The sequence below is a fragment of the Gobius niger genome (genome assembly GCF_951799975.1).
Source record: "Gobius niger genome assembly, chromosome: 14".
Classification (NCBI taxonomy): Eukaryota; Metazoa; Chordata; class Actinopteri; order Gobiiformes; family Gobiidae; genus Gobius; species Gobius niger.
Window position 1 is genome coordinate 12,949,506 of NC_136865.1, and position 26,264 is coordinate 12,975,769.

General features: G+C 40.8%; 2 protein-coding genes across 2 annotated transcripts; one reads left to right on the forward strand and one right to left on the reverse strand.

Annotated features, from left to right (window-relative positions):
- Positions 1 to 3,336: 3,336 nt before the first annotated feature.
- med10 (mediator complex subunit 10) lies at positions 3,337 to 4,867 on the reverse strand. Its single transcript, XM_079571183.1, has 4 exons — positions 4,489 to 4,867; positions 4,309 to 4,392; positions 4,045 to 4,147; positions 3,337 to 3,923 (listed from the first exon to the last, which is right to left on the reverse strand). The coding sequence occupies exons 1-4, from the start codon at positions 4,608 to 4,610 to the stop codon at positions 3,828 to 3,830; spliced, it is 405 nt and encodes a 134-aa protein (XP_079427309.1). The 5' UTR covers positions 4,611 to 4,867; the 3' UTR covers positions 3,337 to 3,827.
- Positions 4,868 to 5,227: 360 nt separating this feature from the next.
- ube2ql1 (ubiquitin conjugating enzyme E2 QL1) lies at positions 5,228 to 14,867 on the forward strand. The gene is made up of 3 exons (XM_079571182.1): positions 5,228 to 5,422; positions 5,843 to 6,742; positions 14,573 to 14,867. Exons 2-3 carry the CDS (start codon positions 6,035 to 6,037, stop codon positions 14,702 to 14,704), a joined length of 840 nt encoding a protein of 279 aa, XP_079427308.1. The 5' UTR covers positions 5,228 to 5,422; positions 5,843 to 6,034; the 3' UTR covers positions 14,705 to 14,867.
- Positions 14,868 to 26,264: the final 11,397 nt, after the last annotated feature.

The following is a 26,264-nucleotide window of genomic DNA, read 5'->3' on the forward strand; positions in this document are numbered from 1 at the left end:
AGCTTCATTATCAAACTCTCAGGCCTCAATTCTCCGGTCACAACTGACGCAATGGGGCAGTTGACTGTTGTTTTGCGGCAGGTGCGCGGACACGGTTTTTGTGGTCTTTATGATCGCACACTTTCACAACCCGCAAACAACTGGACAATGGCGTCCCATTTTCCTCTGTTCCTCAATGAATATAATATCCTTGGGCACTGTAGGCCTATAGTTTATTAATGTTTGTGAAATGACTGATCAGCTCCAGTTATTCAGATCAGAGAATGTAACCGCAACTCCGATGGGAATAGCTTTTCCAAGAACGACTAGTTGCATTAAACTGATGGGGTGAATAGGTAGCAGGTAGGTGAATAGCATGAAGCATGAACAATTTCTAATTCAGGTCAGTGGTTTTACACATATACAGTTAATAACAGCTACTTAGTATCTACCTATTTGAGGAATGATTTATTACACCAAACAGAGCAGACACTTAGCCCTTGGCTTACAGCTCCTGTACACACATAAGTGTAGTCCATGGATGAGAGAGAAAAGGACATGCAATGAGGGAGGGAGAGGCGTTTCTATGGTGACCGTAGCGACAGAAGGAGCATGGCTTTGCCTCCTGACCCTCAGTGAGAAGGTGAAGCAGTGTCGCTGAAAGGAGTCAACACCAGAGCAGAGCCTAATCAGGGAACAAATAAGATCTGTTGTTTGTGGTATCGGTTGGGCTCGGCAGATACTCAAAGTATCTACCCATGGATTAAAATATGGATTGGCGCATCTCTAATGTGGACAGCAGCGATCAGTCCAACCCAGTCTCAGGCACTTCGCATTACCATCACAAAACACAATGATAATAGCATCAAAGCCAGACGCCTCTGCTTTTGTGTGGGCTCCTCTAACCCAGGGGCAACATTTTAGCCACCTCGTCGCTCTCATAGCAACCACTATAAATATTCAGAGGTTTGATCAAGAACAAATTTTGTCAAATTAACTGCACAACCTCCCCAAAACAAGTCAACCTTAAATGGTGACTAGCAGGTCCTGATGCCCTGCCATTTGATAAAAATAAATAAGCACATATTCTTCTAAATATAAGTATTGATGCAAACCACTTGTAGGCACTGTATTTGAGACAGATTGCATGAAAGTTACCGAAAACACACAAAAAACAGCTCTAGTTTGCAAGTTTACTACTTGGTTACTGTACTGACATCGGGCTTTAAAGGAAATTCATCAAAACAAATTAGTAACTCAAATGGAGGCCAGTCACTTGACACCAGACCACGTACGCCTCCAAATGTGATACCTGCGGGACACACTGCACTTAAGCCTTTGTGTTAAAAATGCCACGCGCCCAGTGTCCCGTTTACGACGTGAAACTGGAGTGCAAGTGAATCTCTGTCAGGAGATCTAAGCGCAATATACTTCACTGTGCTTCATTACCACTAGATATTCTACAACTTTTATGGCTTCTGGAACCGTCTTTGCTCATCACTGAGATCTGTAGGAGTACAGTATTTCACTTTTTGATTGTTTTACATATAATCATGCAATCATTTACTGTAACTAAACGGAAAACAAGATCGTACACTGTTCATCAACATCAACACTGCACAATAGTACTTGTGACACTCAAAAGCTCTTTAGAGAAAGTGAAGAGACTAACTGTAAAAAGCATTTAGTCAGTGAAAAAGAGGGACAGAAGTTACCTTGGCAACGGAGGAGGTGGCGTCATGCACAGGGATGCTAGCCCTGAGTGCTCCACAGAGAGGGGTGAGCAGAGGGAAGCTGAAAAGAGACAGTCACCTTGGATGAGTCATACGGAGATATACTGTATTTACCACACAAGGGGTATGCGGAGGAGTGTCACCCCACAAAAGCAAATTACTCAGAAAAAAAAATCACCGAACATACCGTCTCATTCCGGTGCACAGTCGGTACAATTGGCTTGTAATATGATTGAAAGGATGCCCTTGGCTGAAGTCACCATAATTCCGTTCAGTGAGGATGTTCTTCAATAGACAACGCTAAAAATATTCAAGTAAAGGTCAAAGAAGCTTAAATAAATGGTTTAGATGGGCTGTGTAAGTAGATCTATGTGAAAAGGATTACTGATTTGCTGCGACATGTAATTGTTAAAAGAAAAATGTAAGGTACTAACTGTACTAACCTGAGATTAGCCAACTCCTGCTAATATTTTCTCACCTCAATCAACTATTCACTCATTGTTCTTCCTTTAGGACTCCAAATGTCATGTCAATGATTTAACTCTTTCCCCCTTGGACGCCTACAAGGAACAACCTATACATGTATTCCTAGTGCTACCCATAGAGCATAATTGCATTAAAAAATTGGCAAATATCCTTGAATCCTTTTGGTCAGCCTAGTATGGGTTGTGGTGGCCCCCACCTATCGCAGCCTCTGTTACTAGTGAAAAAAACAGAACCTGTTCTAATGGTCGTCAACTAACGTCTTTAGTTATACCGCGGAGGTGGCAAATCATACCATTAAGGGTACAGGGGGTCGTCAAATGTCGTCTTTATGGGGGAAAAATTTAAGCATGAACGTATTTGTGTTTTTACTTGCCACGTTTTCATATTGGTTGATAAAGTTATTCAATTCAATTTATAACAATTAAGCTTTGTTCTTTATAGTACCCTTGCCGAGTAAGTATTTGAAATTTTCCCTCGCACTTCATTATATTGCATTTTTTCACTACCAAGATAATCGATCTCAAATACAGATGCCATATTGCTTCCTTCTTTGTAAAGCCAACGTGTAGACACAAAGTGCAAAGGCTAGATGACAATGAGCCATTTGAAGCTATGGGCGGCCATTGTGAGGTTCTTGGGGGGGCTGAACTAAGACGTCTATATCATATGAAATGATCGGTGTACAAATACATACTGTATAGAACATCTGGAATAGTAGACTACTTGGCTAATTTTCAAGATGGATCACTTAGATGATGGTAGAGACCTCAACAGTTAACGGCACGCCTCAGTGTGTGTAAGTCTCGATTTGCAGGAGCTGGTTTAAGACTGCGATTTCCCTGTAATTAAAAAGACATGAGTAGGGATCAATTTGAAGAAGACACATTTAAACAATTGCTTGGGTGTGGTCTTTTTTGGCCCCTCTGGTCTTTATCAAGATCTGTTGACCCTAAATAGTAAGTTCAGCCTAGGTCTTTGCTGCAACTTGCTGGCCATTGCCCAGGACAGAACTCCTATAGGCACCCAGCTCCAGGGATTACCATAACAGCATAATTAATTGGTTAGTGAAAATGACAGTGAAAAAGATTGAAGATAAAGTGAAAGATTTTAATACTGGAGATTTATTTACAAAGGACATTAAAAAAAATCTTGCACAACTTTAAAAAGCAAATGTGGCAGGTAAAAACTTGCGCTTCATAGAAAATACAATACAAACATAGGCTGCAAAAAATTCCCAAAGTAGTAATAAAGTATGAAGAGCTTCATATTCAGTTGATGCAATGAATCCATTTCAATAGAATTTACTCGACACAATTTTACAGTTGACAGCTCGCTTTTTTGTCCTGTATACACAGACATTTTCCACATCTTTAATATGCATATATCTTTTGAATTTTGCTGTCCTGAAATTGGCTTGGTTCAATTGGCGTTGACATCAATCCTCATCTTGCAAGATAGAAGGGTGGCTTAAGTCAAACTGATTCAGCACTGAAAATGCATTCCACATGTTGCTGTTGCTGGCAGTCCTCAAATAGGGAAAAATAAATTGTTTTGTTGCTGGCAACCATTGTGAAAGTCCAGGGTTAGCACAGACTTGAATTAAAAGTTCAAGAGGATGCCATCAGGTCACTAAGATGGAGGGTCTTCTCCACGTATCGCCTTGTATTTAGCCATGTCCTCGGGAAACACTTTGCTGAGCTCCGAAATTAAAAGGCTCTTGAATTTCTGAAACAGATCCATTATAGGAATTACTACACCAGCTTTCCTATGTCACATAGAAACTGTGGTAATGCTTGAAAATGTAAACAACATGTTAGATTATTTTAGTTTCATCATTATCTCTTACCGTCATGGTGTCAATCTTGCCTTTGACCTGCTCGTTCCTGGCTAAAGCTCTCTCCAGACACTCCTTGGTGTACAACTGTGGATTCCGACCTTGGTCAATATATCTAGAGATAAAGACACAAATGCCTCTCATTATTTTTCGTGTATGCTGGAACTTCAATAAGCAAATGTGACACAGCAGTTAAGTATTTAATATCTATTTCATTCTGCTCCTTGTTTTTAAGTCAGAGCAACAGTTAGATCATGATATGTACAAGCCACTTACTCAAAGACCTCCAGTGGAACATTTATCTCGTGTAGCTGCTGGCGACATTTCTCGATGTCTTGCAGACCGGATATCATAAAATTTCTGAAACAGTGGCGCACAGGATTATACACAAAACGAAATACTTGAAGACTCATGTAACTTAAAGTAAAATTGAACTAAGTAGAAGGACTGACTCACAGTTTTTGGTTGAGACCCGTTTGGCTACTTGGCTGGAAGTCACTTACAATGATTCCGAGTTGTCGAATATTCTCGATAAATTTTTCCAGATGCTCTTCTAGGTTGTCAAATTTCTCCGCCATGTTGTATACAGGTTATTAGACAATAAACTGTCTCAAAACAGATCTGCTAGCCTTAGATCTACCTTTTATTATAAATTGCATTGACCCAACTAGCGACAGACTCCACTGCAGCTACAAAGCTAAACTGCTTTACGGCAAGAAAACCCCGGTGTCATAGCAACGGGTTGTCGCCCTGCGATTATTATTGCCTGAAACTGTCGTGCGGTTGGCTTTGTTCGCGTCTTTCTTTCTTCCAACTTCGTTAAATATCGGATTTTGGTTTACTCTCAGGTTTCATCAGTCAATATGAAGATTCACATATATGCGAATATAGTACTTTGGTAAAACAACGAATGACAGATTCATATATGGTCCACATTTGGACAACACTGGACTGTGGACATGATTGAACAGCCTTCAAATTAAAGGGGCAGGTATTCAAAGGAAGGACCGTCAATAAATGTATTACATGAAAACATTATAGGATTGTGGCCATATGCCATTCATGATTTAAGTTGCTGCTAACAGCTCATACTTTCAACAATGTGTGACTTACAAAAAAATCGGATCTGAGATGTGTTTTATTTTTATTTTGAAATGTACTTGCGGGTGTATACCATGTTCCGGTTGGACAGAGTGGGATTACCGGGGGTGGTTTGTCCTCAGCAGCATTTAAACAGAAGCTGGCTGCGGCAGCATTACACGCCAAAGCTGCTGCTCGCTTCACTGCAGGTCGCTTCGGCCATTACCCCCTTGCTTGGAATACTCGCCCTGTACTTTTTCTTGGATTGTGACGACTGAGCCGAACAAGACAGAAGACGAGAGAGAAAACGGTAAGAAACGGAGCAAAAGAGCGGCGATTGAGATCATTTTGGTAGAGGACGGACACAGAATGGTGTGCCAGTGTGTTGGCATGCCTCGATTTGAGACCCTTTTATTCGACGGTAACCAACTAGTCTGTTTTGTTGGATGTTTTTTTCTGAACTAGGCATATTGATTTTTCCTGTTATTGCTGAAGTCCCTGACGGCGCGGCTTTGATCATTGTTGTAGTTAAATGGCTACGTTAACATTACCTGGGTTTGACTGTTTAGAGACGAAAACGAGCTCTTCGCTTGTTGACGTGTCTTTTAGATTTTAAGATTTCCTGCGAGGCTGAGCGCTGCTGTAACCTTAGTGTCAGCTTTTCACTGTGCACCTTCTCACTGAATGTGATCATCTAAAGACAGATCTCTTTTTTTTGTTTGCTTTTCAGAGGCGCCGTGTGGAGATGGTGCACTGACGAGGGACGAGCGCAGGCTGCAGCGAACGGAAGGGGGGTTGCAGTACAACAAGGTTAATAATCAGCGTCAATAAAGGTCGTCTGTGTGTGCTGGAAGACACTCCAAAGGGTGAATCTCGCCCCTGTGTGGGGAGATCGGCGGACAAGCAGAGATCTATCAAAATTATGGCCACTCTACTGCGGAAAATCGGTCTGATCCGACTGCACGACCGAGACACAGAGGACCCGAAGCATCACCAGGGCTCACTAAAGGGCTCCAAGGGCAACCAGAAGAATAACGCTAATAAACACTGTCAAACTGCAAACGAGACCAACATCCTGAGTACCCCGGAGATTAAAGCCAGGAAGCTGGACCAGCACGGCAAAGAGAAGGCGCCCGGTAAGGATAAGCAGCAGGGCAAAGATGCTAAGGAGAAGCAGCAGACAGGCGGAGGTGGGAGTAAAGCCACCAGTGCCTCGTCTATACCATCACTGGCCCCTCATCGGCAGCACTGCACCCAGGTCCGAACGCGCAGACTCATGAAGGAGCTACAGGAGATCCGGAGGTTAGGGGACAACTTCATCACTGTCGAGTTGGTGGAGGATAACCTGTTCGACTGGAACGTCAAGTTGCACCAAGTGGACAAGGACTCTGCCTTGTGGCAGGACATGAAGGAGACCAGCACTGAGTATATCCTGCTTAATGTCTCCTTCCCCGATAACTTTCCCTTCTCTCCGCCATTTATGCGCGTTTTAACACCTCGATTGGAAAACGGCTATGTCTTGGACGGTGGGGCCATCTGCATGGAGCTATTGACCCCACGAGGATGGTCCAGCGCCTACACTGTTGAAGCAGTCATGAGGCAGTTTGCAGCAAGTCTTGTAAAAGGACAGGTGAGAGCCAGAGTTTATTTGAAATGTCATTCATCATTTCCTCCATCAGGTGTCAATTAAACATCCATGTCATTTAAGATAGCAGGCCTTTGAAGACACAACATATGGCCATTCTATTAACGGGTTAGGATCGCCTATTTCCTTAATTACTGAACAAAAGGGCTATAGGTTTTATGTATTTTTATATTATTCTCTTCCAGAGGTTTTCAGTGTGGACTGAGCTTTATGATATTCGAAGACAGTTTGTAGATGGTGACGTATTGGCCACTGACATCTTCACTACTCCTGCTGCTTCTGAGATTAATATTATACATCTTTAGTGACCTAACGGCAGCCATTTCATGCATTTCTCAGTACCTCCTTGATGCCAGCTCTTTGCTGCAGCCTTACTTTGCTTCTTTTATCACCTCTATAAATCAGTTTCCCTGGCAGCAAAGACCTGCTTTAGCTTGCAATAGGAGCATCCCTATGCAGGCTTTAATGTACTGTTCAATATACTTCTACACTAAACAAGATGGCAAGGGAAAGATGAATAAATGAAGGTGGCTGAGCGTCTGCGAACCAGTGGCACATGGTGACTTAGACTGACTGGATTATGTAATCCCGTCAGATCTGTTATTCGCATTGTCCGTGCTGCTGCAGGAGGATCAGCTTTGAGGAAAATGGCTGGCTATATTTTTATTTTTTTCAGGCAAACATGCTTAAACCATTCACAGTGCCATGTTTTTTGTAGTAAAACATCATGTTGTGTTTTATTGCTCACCACTCGGCAACATGTCTTCATCCTTAGAGTGTCCCCTCTCGTCACCCACCCCGTCCTTTTACGTCAGCAGTGTGACTGTGTTGTTGCAGAGGACCTTATGTAAACCATCACTGGATTCTCCACACTCCCCCTCCCCCGCCCTTGACGTTTTTCAACTTTGATGATATAACTTAACCGGGACAGTGAGGGCATTTAACATCTGTGGTGAAAAACGAATCAGGCAAATTCAGCACCCACAGTGGAGGGACAGAGAAAAGTGTGTGTGTGTTTATGTTGATGTGTGATTAGCTCTGCAGTGCTCCTGATTATGCTGCAGGGTTGTCCTTTTCCTTGAGTTTGCAAGTGGAAACAATATTGATTAATTATCTCAGCGGTGGCTTTTTTTTTTGTTGTTGTCCTGTGCAGATGCTCGGTGGCCTCATTTTTTTCAGGATGCGCAAGCAAATTAAGCTCAGTAAAAAAGAGCAACTATTTATCCACCTGAGGACATTCGGTGCTTTGAACAGTAGTGCTGTGACAGGTTTAGAAGCACCCTCCATTATTAGATTTTTTTGTGTGTAGAGAGGATGTTTGCTGTTTTAAAAAAAGCTGCCAGCTGAAGGTCAGTAATAGGCATCTGTTTACCCGCAGATGTCAGATATACACTGTGTGTGGGCGGATGCAGCGTGAGTTTTAGTTTTTATTATTCCATCGATATACCAGGAGTTTACTTATGATCTCCTTCAACTATGCATATGCTAGACTTTTCTCTTTTTTAATATCGTTTTCCCTGGTTCTCTTTTTTTTGTTTTTTTTTTTAAGTTTGTGAGGTCCATTCTTTATTATGTTGTTGTGACAAACATTTTTTCTTTTTTCAACTACACTGGTGTAAATCTACAAATAATGCTTCATAGGAATTATTCTGTCTAACTCTCGGATGCCTAACTGTAAAATGTAGGTTTTTAGAAACACATTTAAGAACCAGTCTTGTGTGGCTTTTACAGAGGGAAACCTCCATTAGGTTCGATGTTGCAGACTACAGCATTGATTATAACCCCATTACTGTTACACCTATGATATAAGTTTCCCATTAGAATGTATTGTCATTGTCGTAAATATAGAAGTGTAGTCTAAGCTTAGAAATTGATCTGTGTTGTCTGTGCAGCCTTGGCTGGAAATTAGACCTGTTCCAACTACAACCATTACCGTAACGACTCTTTGGGTTTCACAGACATTTGATATTTCAGTCAGTTGAGCTTAAAATACCCGCTAATACTGTGGCCTGCGTTACAAAGTCGATGTTTCTGAATTTTCCCCAAGTCACTCTCACTGAATGAGTTTCAAGTGAAATGGCAAAATTAAATTACATTTAAGTTGAAAATACTATTCTAGTGAGTACATTACGAGCTCCTTTGATCAGTAATATAGATTTCTAATATGACTATCTTGGCAGGGTATTACACAAGGTCTTCGTTGGTTTCCAAAATAATACATTTGTCTATTGCACTGTTTTTGTCGCTCCTGTATCCCTTTCCTGTTGACACTCCAGTTGCCCCCCCCTCACCTGCTGGCCGAGAGCGCCGCGTGTCCTCCTTACTCGGGCTAAAATTACAACAAAGTTTTAGGAAAAATTCTTCTGACGGATCGAAGTGTTTGAATCTGAAACACCGCAGAGATCTGTGCTGATTGTTAAATGTTTTCAATTTTGCCTGTTATAATTGGTGATGACTTTTATCAGTCTCTTTCTACAAACTTTGGAGAGGATTATATATTTGTTCTTCTGACACAGAATGCAAACTGGGACATCGATTTCACTGTGGCAGCAGTTGCAGATGTTAAAAGAAAAAAACATGTTCTTCCCTACAGTGACAACTCTTATCACAAGATTTCTGCCCATACTCGATAAGTAGTATTTGCTGTGGCTGTGCAATTAATTTCAGCATACGGTTTTCAATTTTGTTGCGTACAAGTGTCAAGAATTATTTATTGTAAAGCGCTGCACCTTTTTTGAAAAATGTACCTGAAATATTTCTGTTGACAAGGACTGAAATGTATGTTTTAAAATCACGATTCACTGTGCAGAGAATAATCTGTAGATTAATTGATTGGCTGTGAATGGTTTATGAAAGTAGTATTTTTTTTTCCTTTTTTTCTTTTAAGTAAGTGGAGTAAACCTAAAGTGAGTGTTTTTAAGAGGCTCTTGATGCTAATGTAGAAAACACTACATAACCTAACTCTAAAAACAAAGTAGGTTTCCATCAAAAATAAGAAATGTAATTTTTGCTTATCTGTCTTTACTAGAAAACTATTAATCAATTACTAAAATAGTAGTCAACTATTTCAATAATCTATTAGTTGTCGATAAATTGATTAGTTGTTTCAGGCCTACCCAGTACTTTTTAATCTTTAACTTTTTTGCACGCACAGACTTTTGTAATCTGATCATAATGACTTTGTTATTGACACGTATGTCCCAGCACATCTGCATTATGCAATCTTCCTCTGTCTCCCCCAAAGCTACTTTCCCATCATGCAACTGTGGTTGCAACTGCTCTGCCCATTGACTGATCTTCATTCACACGATTAGCCAGCAGCCACTTAACATGAGAGTGTCTTTGAATGAGCAAACGCTTTAGCCTGGACTAGACAAACACTGGCAAAGGCATTGCTGCTGTCCTGAGGCATTTATGGGTCATAGCAACATTATTTTTCAGGGCTATAGTGGGTTCAGAAAGTTTTCAGGCCCGTTGTAATGATTTACAAATTAAATCATGCATTTCTATAATGGTAATAATTCTAGGAGTGTTTTTTTTCCTGAAGAGAAAAAAAAAATCAATAAACAATGTTATTTGAAATGCTTTTAAATAAATAAGTTGAGGGGTATACCTGAAGCCTCTGTCTGTATAGGTGCATCCTAGTACCAAGCTATTGAGAATGACTAGAGGCTTCAGTTTCCCCTCATGTCAGAGCTGGACTTAAGTGCCATCTTGTTCACAGTTGCAGGCTCAGCTCCACTGTCATTTGCATAGACTGCGTGTTCCCCCGTCTTCACTCCATTTGATATTTCTCACGGTCGGACTCTCAACGGCTCTTTTCAGCTTTTGCCACAGCAAATAAGAATTACGTAACCTCACTTGCACACATTCTTTTAAATAGATAACCAAAATGTTTTTGTAATTCATCGTAGCCGAGTGGCCAGTTTCAGCTTTACCTATGGTGTATTTGGACATCGTGAATCAGAATTGACCTCATTAGGCATTTTGTTTTCAATTTGTTTTCTAGAGATATTGGCATTGTGAGTAAATTGACACATGTTGTTTACTATAAGGGAAAACATGCTTTCCATTATTTGTTATCTCATTTTTTATTTACAAGGATTGTCCAACTTAAAAAAAACAATAACAAAAATAAACAACCGTATTATTATTTTTTATTTTCTTGAAAGAAGAGCAGCATGTTTACTGATGCAGCATGGGCACATTTTTGTAGATAGACCAGGTTGCCAGCTTTCCCCCCTTACATTTTCTACTGCACTGCAGCATGCACAGGGCTCACCTTCTTACAGGATTTCATTAGTATTGCTTTTCAGTAGGGAGCCTCCGTGCCATTTTGTCTCTGCCAGGGAAATACTCAGGAAGTGGTGCAGTGTTTCAGGCAGTATACAAACAAGTTCAAAAAGCCTGGCATACATGCAGCAGAAGATTAGATTTTGTCCACGACCAGATGGAGAACAACTAATTTTATCTTATTTTTTTGCAATGTAGAGCTGTTCAGACTCCTACGTCTTAAAGAGGCAGACAGTTGTGTCGTGTCGTGTTGGGGTGCGTTCTCCTAGTATTCTGACTTTCTTCCCTCTGTCCAAAGACAAGAATGTGGTGATTCTGTCTCGACTCTGCCTGCCAGTAACTTGTATGGTTTAGGACGTGTTTTCATCACAGTCGTACTCTGCACTGCTAGTTTTATGTAAATATTTGGAAGTGCCAAGCCAAAAAGTAGAGGAAAGAAGTAGCTAGAAAAGGAACTATGATGGTATGCTAATATCTGATGAAGGGCTAAACGTTACTGCTGCCGTCAGAGCAAAAAATATTGTTGAGCTGTGCGGATCTATCTTAATTTTTTCACAGTATGCTAACGTGGTTCATTTTAAAGTGCCAGTGACACATAAGACACCATTTTTAACCCACCTTTTTTGTGACGTTTATAGATCCACTAACTTATTGGACACTGACTGTCGATGGAGGAAAATCATTTTAAACTGTTGCCGTGCCAACCATGTTTATGTCAATGGGAAATTAGTCAAATCGTCATGGACCTCTCTGTCACTTCCTGTCATTAGCTTAAAAAAATCATGAAAAAACATGTCTTTTATTAAAATTTCTGCTTCACTGAAATGATAATTGTTACTTACAACAGATGCTATCCATCTAAGTAAGTCATTTTACGCTTAATTTGGCTAATGCTTGTACGGAAGCGGTCTGTCATATAACCTTTTTCAACATTGTTGTGGTCTACCGATATGGGTTTTTATAAGGCCAAATTGTATTTATTATTTATTTACTTTTGGCAATTTTTATTGGCGTATGGCGATATGCACAGCCGATATTTTTGACCGAAATATTTTGCCGTTTTTTTCCAAATGTCTGGTCTGTAAGCCTGTATCTGAAGCTTCTAAACTGTGGGGACCAAGACCCTTTCTTAAAAGTGGCTTTCTCTCTTCCAGATGTGAGATCAGTACAGTCTTAACATTAAACAAGGATCACTGGACTTCTAGACTTAACATCCTAGGCTAGATGACAGGCTTTTATTTTGCATCAATAATAACAACTCACATAAAGTGACCTGATCATAGTTTGTTAGATCAGTTATGTCATGAAATAAAATCACTCAGGGTTTCTTTCCCAGCCTTGATTAGTTGCCGTTAGCATAGGTTTAGCATACTGCAGCTAGTCGCGCATTTTGCACAGCGATCCAAAAGTATAATTGCGGATGTTAAAACTAACTCGGCGATTGAATTCCCCAGGTTCTGTTCTTCAAAATGATGTTTCTCAGTTCCCCTGAGGCCGAGGATGTTGTGGGAGGACTAATTTTAAAGCCCTAACTTGGCACTTGTGGTCCCGGAGATATCGACTTTTAGATTTGCTCATAGGCAATATTGTAAAATGCCCAAATACTGGCCCGATATATGCCAGCCAATATATCGGTCGACTTCTAATTGTTTTTAGCCTATGCCTGTTTCACCGGGATATCTTCTCACATTAGTATCAGCATGGCTCACTTTAGCCCATTGGCCTCGTCCAACTCGTTTGCCCCAGGTAGAAATGCAACCAAACGAGGGTCGATGGCCATTGTGCCAAGTTTGCAGTGGCCATGAAAAAGAGGCAACGGTACAGGACCTTACCCCACCTAGTCTCCTAATTGACAGGCAGCCACTTAGACCCCTTATGGTTGGTAGATCTTGGCTGGTTGTCCCTTGTTCTGGAGATGACTTAACTGGCTGAGATGACGCTCTGGAATCCCAAATGTAGCCTGAAACTCTGTCGTGACTGTCACACCGTTCTCCCACTCTTCTTTCCTGAGGGCTTAAAAAACATAGAGGGAAGTTTCTACATCTAATTTATTTTTAGCTCTAGCATGGCTCGGGAACATGATGAATATAATGGGCTTGGAAGCTTTTCACAGCGTGTACAGGTGGTCATTTATTCATTTTCTCCACATTTCAAGCTTTTCATCATTTATTACTGTGGCTGGAATCGCTCCCATGTCTGCACCAGGCAATGCACTTTCTCTGCTGATTGAACGTGATGTCTTAAAGGAGCTATATCATGCTATTTTAGCCATTCCAAAGTTAAGTATAGGCATTTATATGATATATTGTACCTCTACCACTATGGAGCACTCATTTTTGTGATAAATATAAGTGTTTTCTGGAGGTATTTTTCAAACGCGGAAGACACAACGCTTCGATTCAGTTAACTCCGCCCCCTCTCTCCGCACATATAACTTTACCGTAATATAAATAAACAGCAATAAGTGAAATTGCTTCACGATGGAGTTATACGGAGTTGACATCTGCAACACAGCTTCATAAATGGCTAACACACATGCTAATATGCTAACACACAAGCTAACACGCGTTTGGATTGACTCGCCACTCTGGTCCATCGCTGTTTACATTATGGGACTCGCGTTGGTTATAAAAGTTAATCCACTTCGATTCAGGCGAAGGTTCACCAAACATCCATCAGAGACAGTCACAGAAAAACACTGTTTTGGCTGATAGTCGCTGAATCCTGAAAAAGGTTGAATAAACTCCCGTCCTCGTAGCCAAACACGCTTCTTTTTCTCCGTGACATTATCGTTAGGTAAGAATAAAGAACAGGTGTGTCCAGAATAGATGACAACGAGCTCCATCTTCACAGCTGCAGCGCAAACATGACTGATCTGTTCAGACGCTCAGGGATGTGTTCGTTTTGGCCACAGCTGACCTGGAAGCACCTCGGGCACATCCTTTTTATTTTTTTAATTATTTATTTTTATTTATTTTTTTCTCTTTGTTTCTCTCTTATGACAGAAATAATGAAAACGCTGTTTTACAAATTAAAATCACGCTGTAAGGCATTACATTACAGACGCTGAGCACTTCCGTTCCGCCGTGACGACACAACTGAACACTCAGTCGTTCACCAGGAGAGGGCGGAGCAGCTGCTCAGAGAGCAGGATTCAGGACGATTACTGAGAGCTGCGTGAATGAAGCCACAAACCACTCTGGGGGTGTTTTTGATAAGGAAAAAGCATAACAACATGGCTAAAAGCTCCAAAAAGTCGATTTTGCATGATATAGGACCTTTCAAAAGCCCCTTCACTGCCTTTAAACATTGATCTAATGTTGGTCAACTTCAGCCCAGACCACAGTTTCCTGTATGATGTTTATGTACGTGCAACTGCAGAAGTCTCTCACGAGTAAAACATGTCTACAGGCAGAGGTATTTTTAGTTCGGTCGCATTTTAGCGTTCCATATTCGCATCTACAGCAACGCCTTCTTCTCAGTAAAAGCTTAAATACTCCGTTGTCCTTTGTGTCTCCCCAGGGCCGTATATGCAGAAAAGCAGGGAAGTCCAAGAAAGCCTTTAGTCGCAAAGAAGCAGAGGCCACCTTCAAATCCTTGGTGAAGACCCACGAGAAGTATGGCTGGGTGTCCCCGCCTGTGTCCGACGGCTGAGGGCTGTCCCACTAGCCGTTAAGCGCTAGCAAGCTCACCACGGCTAGCTCCTCGACACGCAAAAGATGACACCATTCTAACTCAATCGTCACAGCGTCTCACTCAACTCATTTTGATGTGTTTTTATTTTGGGAACATTTTAATTCCTTTTTTCTCCCCCCCACCCCAAAAAAAAAACACACAAAAACAAACTGGGAACGTGCAGTCATTGTTCTATTTTGTTCGATTAGACTTATAAGGCCTTTTTCATGGTGTATGCTGTCACTGCTGGTCATTAGCTGGGAGTTTGCACGTGCATCAGTGTGTCTGTACTTTTTTTTTTTTTTTTTTTTCCTCCCGGGTAACACACTTATTGCACTGGAAGTTGAACAAATCGGACTTTATGGACTTCAAATGTGAAAGACTACTGAATGACAGAGATCACCTCATCCCTCTTCTCCCGCTCTGACTGCTCCGGCATCCCTGTTTTTTTTGTAGCCATCTGTTCATTTACATATAAATGAAGCTGTTAATGTTTAATAGTTGGGCAGTGCGTCGGCATTCATTCATCCACTCCCACATTCTCCGCCTCCCCCCCCCCCCTTTTCATCTGTGCTGTTGCTCACAGTTCAACGCAACATGAAGATTGTAATTTCACATGCGGTCCCTTTCTTTCTCTTATATTGTTCTTGCCGTCTCTTGTGGCTAAAATTAGCGCTCACTGTTGCGTAGACGGGTTTCAAAAAAAATGGAAGAAACTGCGTCACGCGTGTTGCTTTTATGCAGAGACTGTATGATAACTAGGAGATGGCTGTCAATCACCCCTTTCCATCTGCGTATAATCTTTTGTGTGCGAGTGTGTGTGTGTGTAGGAGAAGAGGAAGACTGTAATTCTCATGATTTAGATACCAGATGGTACTGGGCTAAAGTAGTGTGTGTATTTGCGTCAACACTGGAGCTAGCCCTTTAAACTGAAAAAAAAAAAAAAGTATTTTATTTACTGTGAATTTATTTAGCATTTTGCCTATATCCAGACTCGCTACATAGTCTCCGTCTCTCCATGTAAACAAGTAAAGGTCAGTAGAATGTTCACTTTTTGGCTAAAATCGCGGTGCGCGCAGACCTGCACCCGGCGCGCTCTGCAAATGACTACGGAGAGGAAAATTGGTCTGGGCTATGAATGATGGCAGACTGACAGCCAGTGCGTTGAAGAGCAATCCTGAGTGCTTTCATCTTCTCGGAAATGTCAGGTAGCGTACAAAATGACCGTGCTGCGATTACTTAATAGTATCTAGCTAGACACCGTTGCGCGGATGTTATGTTAACTGCTAACAAAAGCATCGGTCTAATCATCGGGCATCCATAGTACAACATCTGTGTGTGTGTGTGTTTGTTTTCCTATCCGTCAGTTAAATGTCAAAGGGAGAACTGCTAATTGGTCTGACATTTTGGGACGCGCACCGTTAGAGGAGCGCAGAGGAACGGAGAATGGCGAAGACGTTTTGTAACTCTCCGCAGTTGTGGGGAGTCCTCCTTTCTAGGAAGGATTTCTGAGGTACAAGCGTGAAATCTCCCTCAAGTCTATGTGTGAGTGAGTGTCGTCAAGTTCATCATGTACAAATGCATATGTGGAATTTAAAAAAAAATGAAAAAATAAGACCATCTGGTGTGTGATCATGTGCGAACGCCTGCTAGTCCTCTATGAATCTGGCTACAGTCATTTCAGGGTCGTATAGTGTTTCTCTTGGACTGGAGAAAACTGTCCGTTATTGTTAAAGACAAAATATCTCAAAAAGCTGCGTGTTTGAGGATACTTTGTGATAGTTTAGATTGGTAGTTTGCAACCACTAACTGGGTGAACTCTAATGTTGTAATATATCTGCATGTGATCTGTGATTGGTAGCTAGCTACTGTATATCTTTTTTCAAGAAAAGCAAAGAAAAAAAAATCGACCATCTGGAGAAAACAAAAAATGCAAAATGCTTCTTTTCTTGTATTTACAACTCTTTTTGGATTCTGTACTGTATGTATATGCTTTATATTTTCTTTCAAAAACGTCCTACAAAAAGTCACATTGTGTTATATGAATGTTTGTGTTTTAATTTATTTGTGGTTTGCCAAAATGAAGATTTGAAGCATGTTGCAGGTATTGTCACAAGACTACATGGAGAAAGTGTACAAGTGTAATGTAGAGATGGGGAAGGTTTGTTTAATGGGGGCAGGGCTACATCTTTCGAAAGCATCGGGCGCTCACAGTAAATCAGTCCTCGGGGCTCTTAAGGTCAGGTGCCCGCCATGATGTCACTACTGCCCCTTCCCCATCTGGACAGCCCATTGGATTGTGGGAAATGCAGTCAGCACATTTGGACTGAAGTCTCCCTTAGTCACAGGTTCCAACACAGTGTAGATGCTTCAAATCTCTCGGTAAGAGATTATTGTGCTCGTCTGACCTGTAATCTGTCGCTATGGGCAACTTCATCCCACTCCCTGACTCGAGTGTTTGGCCGCGGCCAAGGTCTTAACATTCAAAAGGTGAAAGGTCATTGCAAGACCAAACAGGAATGTGCAATAAAAGTTACAGCCTATTTAAATTAACATCTTGTGCTCGTGGTTTTGTGCTTCCTTCTTTGTTGTGAAAGGAAATTAAGGTCTTACATCATCTTGCACTGACTTGGGAAAAAAAAACGCTACACCTCAAACAATTATGCTCTACTAACTTTGCTTGTTCAGTTTAAAATACAAGGTTGACTGTCACGACACACATGCATTTTTTTTTTATGCTCCTTGTTTGATTTTTAGAAAGAGTAATTATACACAAGGACTTAAAAAATCTGTTTCCAGTGAACCTATACTGATCCTATTCAAAGAGTATTTTGGGGACATTGGGTTATGCATACATACTAATGACCCAGTTAGTTACTGTGTCCTCTGCCTGGCCTCTCCGTTGTTCCATTTCCACTGATGGCGGTCAATAATGTCTTCTGTACGGACCGGATGTATTCATTTGTCCTATGTGCTTTCATTAAGGCTGCAACAAAACCGCTTGTTCCCTCCAGTACCTGCCAATTCCATCTCCAATGCATTAAGAGAGACTGAGTGGCCTGTTGTAAAAAAGGTCAAGTACAAGGAGGTCTCCAGAGGAAACGAGCTACTCCAATTAGCAGAAAAAGCTCAAGACACTGGAACTCACAGCCAGACTTGGAAATGCAGTTATCTGTTCTCTGAAAATGCAGCTGAAATGGCCAGAGATTAAGCTTGTTTGTTTCTGAACAAAACAAATGTGCTCAATGGGTATAGTCGATATTTATGGAAGTAAAAACAAACATCTTGTGAGCAAACCTACAGTAGCCTACGTGATGCATGTGGGCAGCAAAGGAGGCACATGCTATTCAGTATGTGGCAACTGTTGTAAAGCCTGAACGGAAATATGCATCTTTTTATTGAGACAACTTACACTGGGGTGTCTATTTATTTATTTTTTCCTTAAATGGTCCTCTGTGTAGGAAGTTTGGGCTCAATGTACCTCTGCAAACTTGCCATTAATCATACCTGCCCTTTCGCTGCCCGATCATCCACGAATATTTTAGGTGAAAAAGGTCAGAATGAAAAATTGCTTACCCATTGCTTCTGCTTCAACCTTGAAACTTGTGTCTTGCATAATATATCGGGAGTTGGAGTTGAGGTCACGCTCCTCCATAGATTATCACTGCAGTGTCTTTGTCAGCACCTGTTCAGCCTCTAGCAGCAACACACCGCTGCTGAAACAAACACACATCTGTCCCAGCACATGACTCACGATGTAACATAATCATTTCTGACATCCCAATTAACTTCCCTGACCATGCTGGCTTTTGTCAACCTGATTTTTATCCCTTCTCTCATTAGGAAGCCACCAACAAAATATTGATGCCACCATGGCCAAATCTCTGAGGACACAAGGGCCACATAGAATAACCCAATGCCTTGATTACTGGTGGTCAATTCAACCAAAACAACACCTTGTTGTGAGTTTGCAATTTTTTTTTGCAGGCAAAATACATAGATTCAAATGATATATTGATTGCACTTCACAGCAGGGCCATTAACAGACTTGCTGGGGCCAAGGCAAAGACTGTTTCACATGGGCCCCCATAATAGAATTAATACACAATGTGCTCCTTCATAGGTCTGACTGGCGTGTACAGCAATAACATGGTAATAGAGTGGAAATTGCGTGGGAACTTTTGATAACAGCCCTGTCTTCATATAACCGGGAATGTGTTTTCACAATGTAGAGAACTGAGTGTTGTTACTAAGGAAAACCCTTGATACCCAAAACTGTTTGGATACAACTTTTAGTTTACCAAGGTTTATGGGTTACACTTTATTTTACCTTGATACATTGTACCTAACAAAATGTAGTACAATGTAATCTGCTTATTAACAATCTGTAGTAACTAGTACCTATGCAGGTATACAATGGAACAATGTACTTTGGAGGTACAATACATTATGTAATAAGATATAAGACCCTTAGGGTTAGAGTTTGGGTTTTATGTCTAATTACATGATGTACCTTCAAAATACAAATACATATTATTTCATGGTGTATACACCCACAGGTACAGGTTATTACACATTGTTATATATCATGTTACATTGTACTAAATTTGGCAGGTACACTGTATCAAGGGGAGTGTAAAATATAGTGTCCTGTCTCCATTAACTTACTATGTTATTACACTTTTAACTACCATGATATGTGCTGTGCTGTGACTGGAGGTATTGGTTTACAGCTTGTGTCTGAGTAAAATAATTAAATATGCCAAATTGTACACAAAGAGTGTCTAGAAATTAGCTATGTGTAAATCTGTTATTAATTACATTTCGTAATTTTCACCAAAGGTGAGATCACTTCATTCCAGTATCACTTCACTGCTCTGTCTTTGACTGGAAACAGGAGACAAAAACATCCATTATTTGATTGTGACAAGATTTGATTCCCACAAGGTTATCCCGTCTCAAAATAGACAGAAAACAAACAATGACATCAGGCAATGTGACTGCTGTTTTGCTTTATTCACTTACTGCTTTTTAAATGGAAAACTGCGGCCCCCCGAAGGAGCTAGTTACCCATTTGCAAAACGACATGCTGAGTGATGCAATAGCGGAGCGCTGTAATTAGGATGGGACGCATATGCCGCTGTTATGATGAGCTGATGCGGGGCACAATGAGATTTGGACTGGGACTGGGATCATCAATAAAAAGCAAAGCATTGTTTCAAATGGAAATATGAATGGATTTAGGGGAAAGACCCTGGGAAAGCAGTTGGATTTACGTGTGGTTGTTGAGTCGTATATTAAAAAACAACACACACAAAACATAATGGCCAAATGATCATTTAATATTCTAAAACAATTCAAGAAAATGACTTGAGTTTCTAGTTTTATATTTTACTATTTACGTAGATGTTTCCAGATTGTGTTCTGCATGTTTAGAAAAAATAAAATACAGCTCCTTGGACAGGGCTCATGAACTGGAGGCTGGAGATCTCTGCTGCATTCTCTCTCAAGAGTTGACATGCTGCCACATCACAGGCTAGAAATAGCAATAGCACAGACAACAATTGACAGCCAGCATCTACAAAATGAAGTTACACCCAAGAATAGATTGATAAAGCTGTTTTCCAAGACAGAGGACAGAGGATTGGAACAACCTAACCCTACAACCTTTATATGACTCTACAATGAAAAGCAATGGTTTTCTATTTGACTGTGAATTGACAGGGAGAGCGAAATAGGTTTGAACATCTATGAGGATGAATAGAGATTATTGGTCAGCGTCAAGAGGAATCACTAAAGGGGGTCGGGTAAGAAAGGAACCGAGCTGGAAACCATTGGGAATAGCCATCAAAAAGACCATATGAATTATAGATCGATGTGGCTCTCCATACGACCTATGATTCATACATAGACGTCTTCACACTGCATGAATTAGGCGAGGTGGTTTGGTACAGATCAAAGATAATGCATGGCGTGTCGCTCATGCTGATTCCCACCGGGATATAGGCTGCACAATGAAGTCTATACCCATTGTGTGAAGTCGGAATGACATGATACATTTGCAGCAGAATGAGACTGGAGTGTCAGAAATGTCTTTGGCTGGCAGTGGTATGTAGCAATAGGTTGTCTTCACGATATTTCAGAATTTGATATTATAATTTCAGATGGGGGACATATAGGGGCCAATATAATAGGGGGAACTCCACATTTGTTAGATTGGATTCCATCTCCAATTTTCTTTTCAAATGTCCTTTCATCTGGCAACAATTCTACTGTTGTAAAAGAATGCCACCATCTTTTTTAATGCTTTATACACACAAAAATAGTTCACTGAATTAGAAAGTACCTCATAGCTCCAATCACTGCACTGTCCTGATCAAATAGCTACACAAATATTCTCTATTGAATGGTCAAAGTCCCCAAAATGGCACCCGTGTTTTGTTTTACACTGGTCAATATGTAAAATAGCAGAGACTGTTAGAGAGAAACACTCGATGTGAAGAAAGTATACAGTACATACAGTAGTGTGTCTGTACTTGTGCTAAAAATGGGCTTTTTCACAGTCCATTTCAGCTCTGACTTAGTCAGACGTCCACACGTGGATCAAGAGATGTGCAGTTCCTTACCTACAGAAAAAAAAATCCACATAATTCTAAATTCTGAAGGTGTTTTCTTTGTAAAGAACATTTATTTTGTAAATGAAACCATTTTCAATTTGTGCAGTGCTGAGATTGCGTTTTTGTAATTGTTTTTACAGAGAGGGCACAACGAGGGGCATTTCCTGCAACAGGGATACAAAGTAACCATCTCGTTGGCCCCACATATAGGTTCTGCTGGTGGTTACTTCCATAAACACAGCATCCTTATAGGGTTGACTAACTGAGACATGCTGACCAATCACAGCCACACTACTCACATAAGCAGGGTGCTCACAGATACATTGGACACATCAGACAGCCAGCCATAGAAAAGTGGGTGAATGTCCCCACTATTCAATCTACTGTTAAAATATGTGGCCTCGTATTTGCTGCCAGATTTCCCTGAAACTGCAACCATTGTTGAAAAACCCTTTAGTAATGGTATGGGAATAGCAGTTGGTAATACTATTCCTGCGGCACTATGAAGAGTATGCATAGTGCTGCAGAGGGACAGGGGGATGTGATTGTCTCTATGCATTATAGATCTACAGTATGTGCTTGCATGGCCAATCTGTGCCTTCTTGGAAAATATGCGCCTTAAATAATGAATCTGCCCTCCGTGTTGATCCAGAGAATGAATGGACAAGATGGACTCCGGATTATGTGTGCTGTACGTATAACCATAAACAGTGGAAATTGATTTGACTCCATAGACAAAGCATCTGAGGGAGAGATTAAGTGTCGAGCAGATAAGACTGTGTGGGGACATTGTTTCTAGTTTGGGAGCACCAGAGAACAATGAAAGATGTGTTCGAACAACATATGCTTTGATTGCAAAGCTGAAAAATCCACATGATGCTCGATTAAATCTCATCCGTGGTGAATTACAACTGTTCAAAGCACATGTTATTTGTGCATGAGTAATGTGTTGTAAATGCACTTCTGTTTGACTATATTGTGGAAAATCGGTGGCAGCTTCTTTAGGCTTTAGTCACAGGCAGCTAAAGTTTGTTTCTATACATAAACATGCTGCTGTTAGAACTGCTTTCCACTGATTCATTTTGCTGCAATAAGAGTTTTCACTTTTACCAGACTGGTGTACAATAGAGACTTTATTACTGAGCACACCTGCCCCCGAGAAACACTGACATAACATACATTTGTACAGCGCTTGACAAGCCTGAGTTGATAAGCTCGTCAAAGTACTTATAATGCATTCACTCCACACGTGGTGGTAAGCTACTATAATAGTAGTAGCTTACCCAGGGTTGTTGCTAAAATAGTAGTACTATTGTAGCCACAACCCTGGGTTAAACTAAAGCTGCTAGTCTGTATCTTCAGCTCCTCCAAGTTTATGTGTCGTCCAAAAAGAAGATTGTCTGACTTTTGTAAATTCTTTTTATGTTTCATACGTTGCAGCCAATAAATGATTATCAAAGATGGATATCAAAGATTTCAATGAAGTCAATTCACGCCTGTAAAAAGTAAAGTAAAGTTTCAACTGACACCCAATGCCTCAATTTGCAGCCCGCTTTTGGTATTGTCCATAAAATACTCTGGTATGTGGAGTTACCTTGTTTTAAAAACTTGACATCTCCTCAGCGGAATGCTTCCATTACCCAGTATACATTGTCACATTATCTGACAAACTGCTAGTCCCAAGAAACACAATACAACACAGTAGCTGGATTTTTCCCAGACTAGCTAGATCAGAGGGCGTGTAAGGTTATATCATAAAATCCCAGCCAATTACATCTACAACATCAAAATAACATTACAGAGCCTTTGAACATGGTTTGATCTGACTTCAGAGAAATATTTTTTGGGGGAAAAAAGAAAAGAAAAAAACGCACTGCTCAGAAGCTGGAGTCATGCCTGTACCTTGTTGCACAGATGTGATAGAAGGATTTGAGAGCTAAACTGATCAAGTTTGACTCCAGGTGCAAAGTCCACAAGTCCGAGTTCTGCCTGAACCTCAAGTTGAGTCACAAGTTGCTGCCCATCAGAAACTCATGAGTCTGAGTTTAGATCCAAGTACTCAGTTTAATGTTCGCGTCGAGTCAGAAATTCCTTGAAAAATGAGTGACAAGTCTGAGTCCGGGACTTGAGTAGTACATTTCTGGACTCCGGGACTATGTGCTTCTGAACATGAGTGTGTTTTAACTACAGTAGCGCTCTTTCAAACTGCAGTCATCTCTTATGTAAGCTCTGCCACTGCCATGGAGCCCTCTCTCGCTCTCTTCTAGCATCTCTGCCATTCTTAGCAGACGGGGACTTACTATAAATATTTGATATGGCACAGCGCATGTGGGAAAATGTATTTTTAGAATATTCCAGTGGCTTCAGGAGAAGAAAGGAGCTCTTTGTGCTATGGACAGCTTCTGGTCAGATTAGATTTATGCCTTTGATTAATTCAATCAATCTCCACTGCTCTAAATAGACAGTCAGTAAATTGATTCCAATGAGTTCTTTGAAGGAGCAACCCGTTCAACACACTTAAGATCTGCCTGTATATCATGGGGTTTGTTGCAAGGTGATCTGTGCTTCAGTTAAATCTCACCTCTGAGAATAATGACTTTATTGGCTATTTTACAGTAACCCCAAAGTTGAATTCTCATAGTAAACATATGTGGTTTATTCAAATAGATCCTTCTTAAACTTGTCTGTCCAAGATTATTTAAATACATGTAGCTTTCCTTTGAAAACAACATTCAAATATGTTCAATTTCTTTTTAGTCTGAAATAATTCCATGTACCTCATGTTACCTCAAATACTATACACACGTTTCCAATGACATCACACATAGTTCCAGCCGCCATTTTGAATAGCGAGGTAGCATTATGCAGTACTACAACATGTAGCAACATCTCTACTCAGGATGAAAGACAACAGATTGACAGTGGCATTTTTATGTACTCGTAATCATTGCTCAAGAAGATAACAGTTAAAACACGACCCCGTATTCAAAATGGCCGCCATAACAACAAAAGTCACATGACTGAAAGGCATTCATACTGCTTTGGGTTCTTGTACTCGTCAGTGGGAAACAATGGGAAAGTATACTGTTTGGAAAAAGGAGTCCATCTGAGGTTAAAGAAGAACTTCATAGTCCTTGCACAAGTTACTGTTTATTTGGAGCGGATGTCCTAAAAGGGGAAAGACTTGAGTTAAAGGCACACTGCGTAACATTTTGGATTATACTGTTGCCAGTTGTACAAAACTATTTTTGCAGTGGGTAATCAAAGAATGGATTTGGATCAGGACCTTACGTCAGGATCGAAATCTCACATTTATGTAGGTTAGGTCCTCCATGGAGACGAGTTGCAGATGTCTTTGGTCATTTTAAAGGTATTTTTCAAGAATAAAATTACCTGTAAAACAATAAATGCTTGTAATTATTCTTAATCTTTATTCTTAATCTTACCGTAAATCATTTGAAACTTAACAAAAAGGTTCTGCAGGAGGATAAACATAGGCTTTGTGGTGAGTTTTGCTTGTGACTCCCTGTGGCTGCATTCAATTCAAATTTCCACTAATCACTTTGCACGCACATTAACGATAATAAGATTCATTAAAGGTGGCTGCTAATGCTGAATTAACAAAGCATTTACCACTTTACCGATGCGTTGTTGTGTGTGAATTGTACCTATCGATAGAAAACGGGCTGGACTGAACGATGACGGAAAGGAGGGCTCTTCTAAAAGGCATCTGGAAAAGAAGAAACAATGTTAATATGCAAAGCACACCCTTCCCCCGGCCACCACGACATGCATGCATGAACATGAGAGGCAGACAACAGTCACAGCCTGAACGCCCGAGGAAGGAGGCTTTACAATCCACTCAGGCCTCAAACATAGCACTAACACTTCCACTTATTAGCAGTCAACACATCTCACTAATCATCCATCATTAGCCACATCCGGAGGCATTTGTGCACATGCCCACCGCCATTCTCATCCATTCTCTGGGAAGGTTTGTGTGTTTCATAATCTTTGCAGGTATCTGGGTCAGGTTTATAACATACTCACCAAGACATACCAGATCCAGGTGCCCTTAATCTAACCTTGATCAATGCACAAGGGGTTCGCCACAGCGCATCGAGCACTTTTATCGAGCTGCACTCCCTGCACACTTCCTCCCTGGCTTCCTGTTTTATAAGCCGGCTGCTACCTCGTGGAATATAAATCAGACTCATTAAAAGCCTTGATTAGGGCCCGGGTCACACTTTGATGCTTGCTTGAAGTCAAAAACTCAGAAAATGGTGCGCACAACCAGCACTACAGCAACACTCTCACTAATTTACTTATTGCATCTTTTATACATCTTGTGTATTTGTTGATAATGCGTTTTTATGTAGCTGGTTATTTTTACTTGCAATTGATCATTCTCTTTTTACAACAAGACCTGCTGGAAGTTGGCCACACCTGTCAACATCTGCATTTTCCAGACACCAATAACCCATTACTCTGTCAAAATGAGTCAAATTAAACTAAGGTCGAAGTCATACATGAAAATACTGAATAATAGGTGAAATTATGATGACGATTGATCTACAGACATAGGCCTTTTCTTCAGGTATGGTGTCCTCACTTGGCAGGTTGTGACGTTATGCTAATTTAACCGATTGCATCTTTGTGTTATTTACCTTTACATGTTTTATGAATAGTATATTTGTGATGTATTATCCAGCATGTGTCCCAATCGTGCATTTCCTTCCTGCAGGAGGGCATCCGCGCAGACTACTAATGAGACGCTGTCAGTTTTACACCAACCTTAAGAGTCTTTGGGATCTGAGTTAATAAAAAAAAAGGGGTAAAGTCGGGAAAGAAGAGGAGGGGAGAGAATGGAGCAGGCCGACAATAAATGTTGATGTGCACACTACTTCGCTTCCCATCCGATC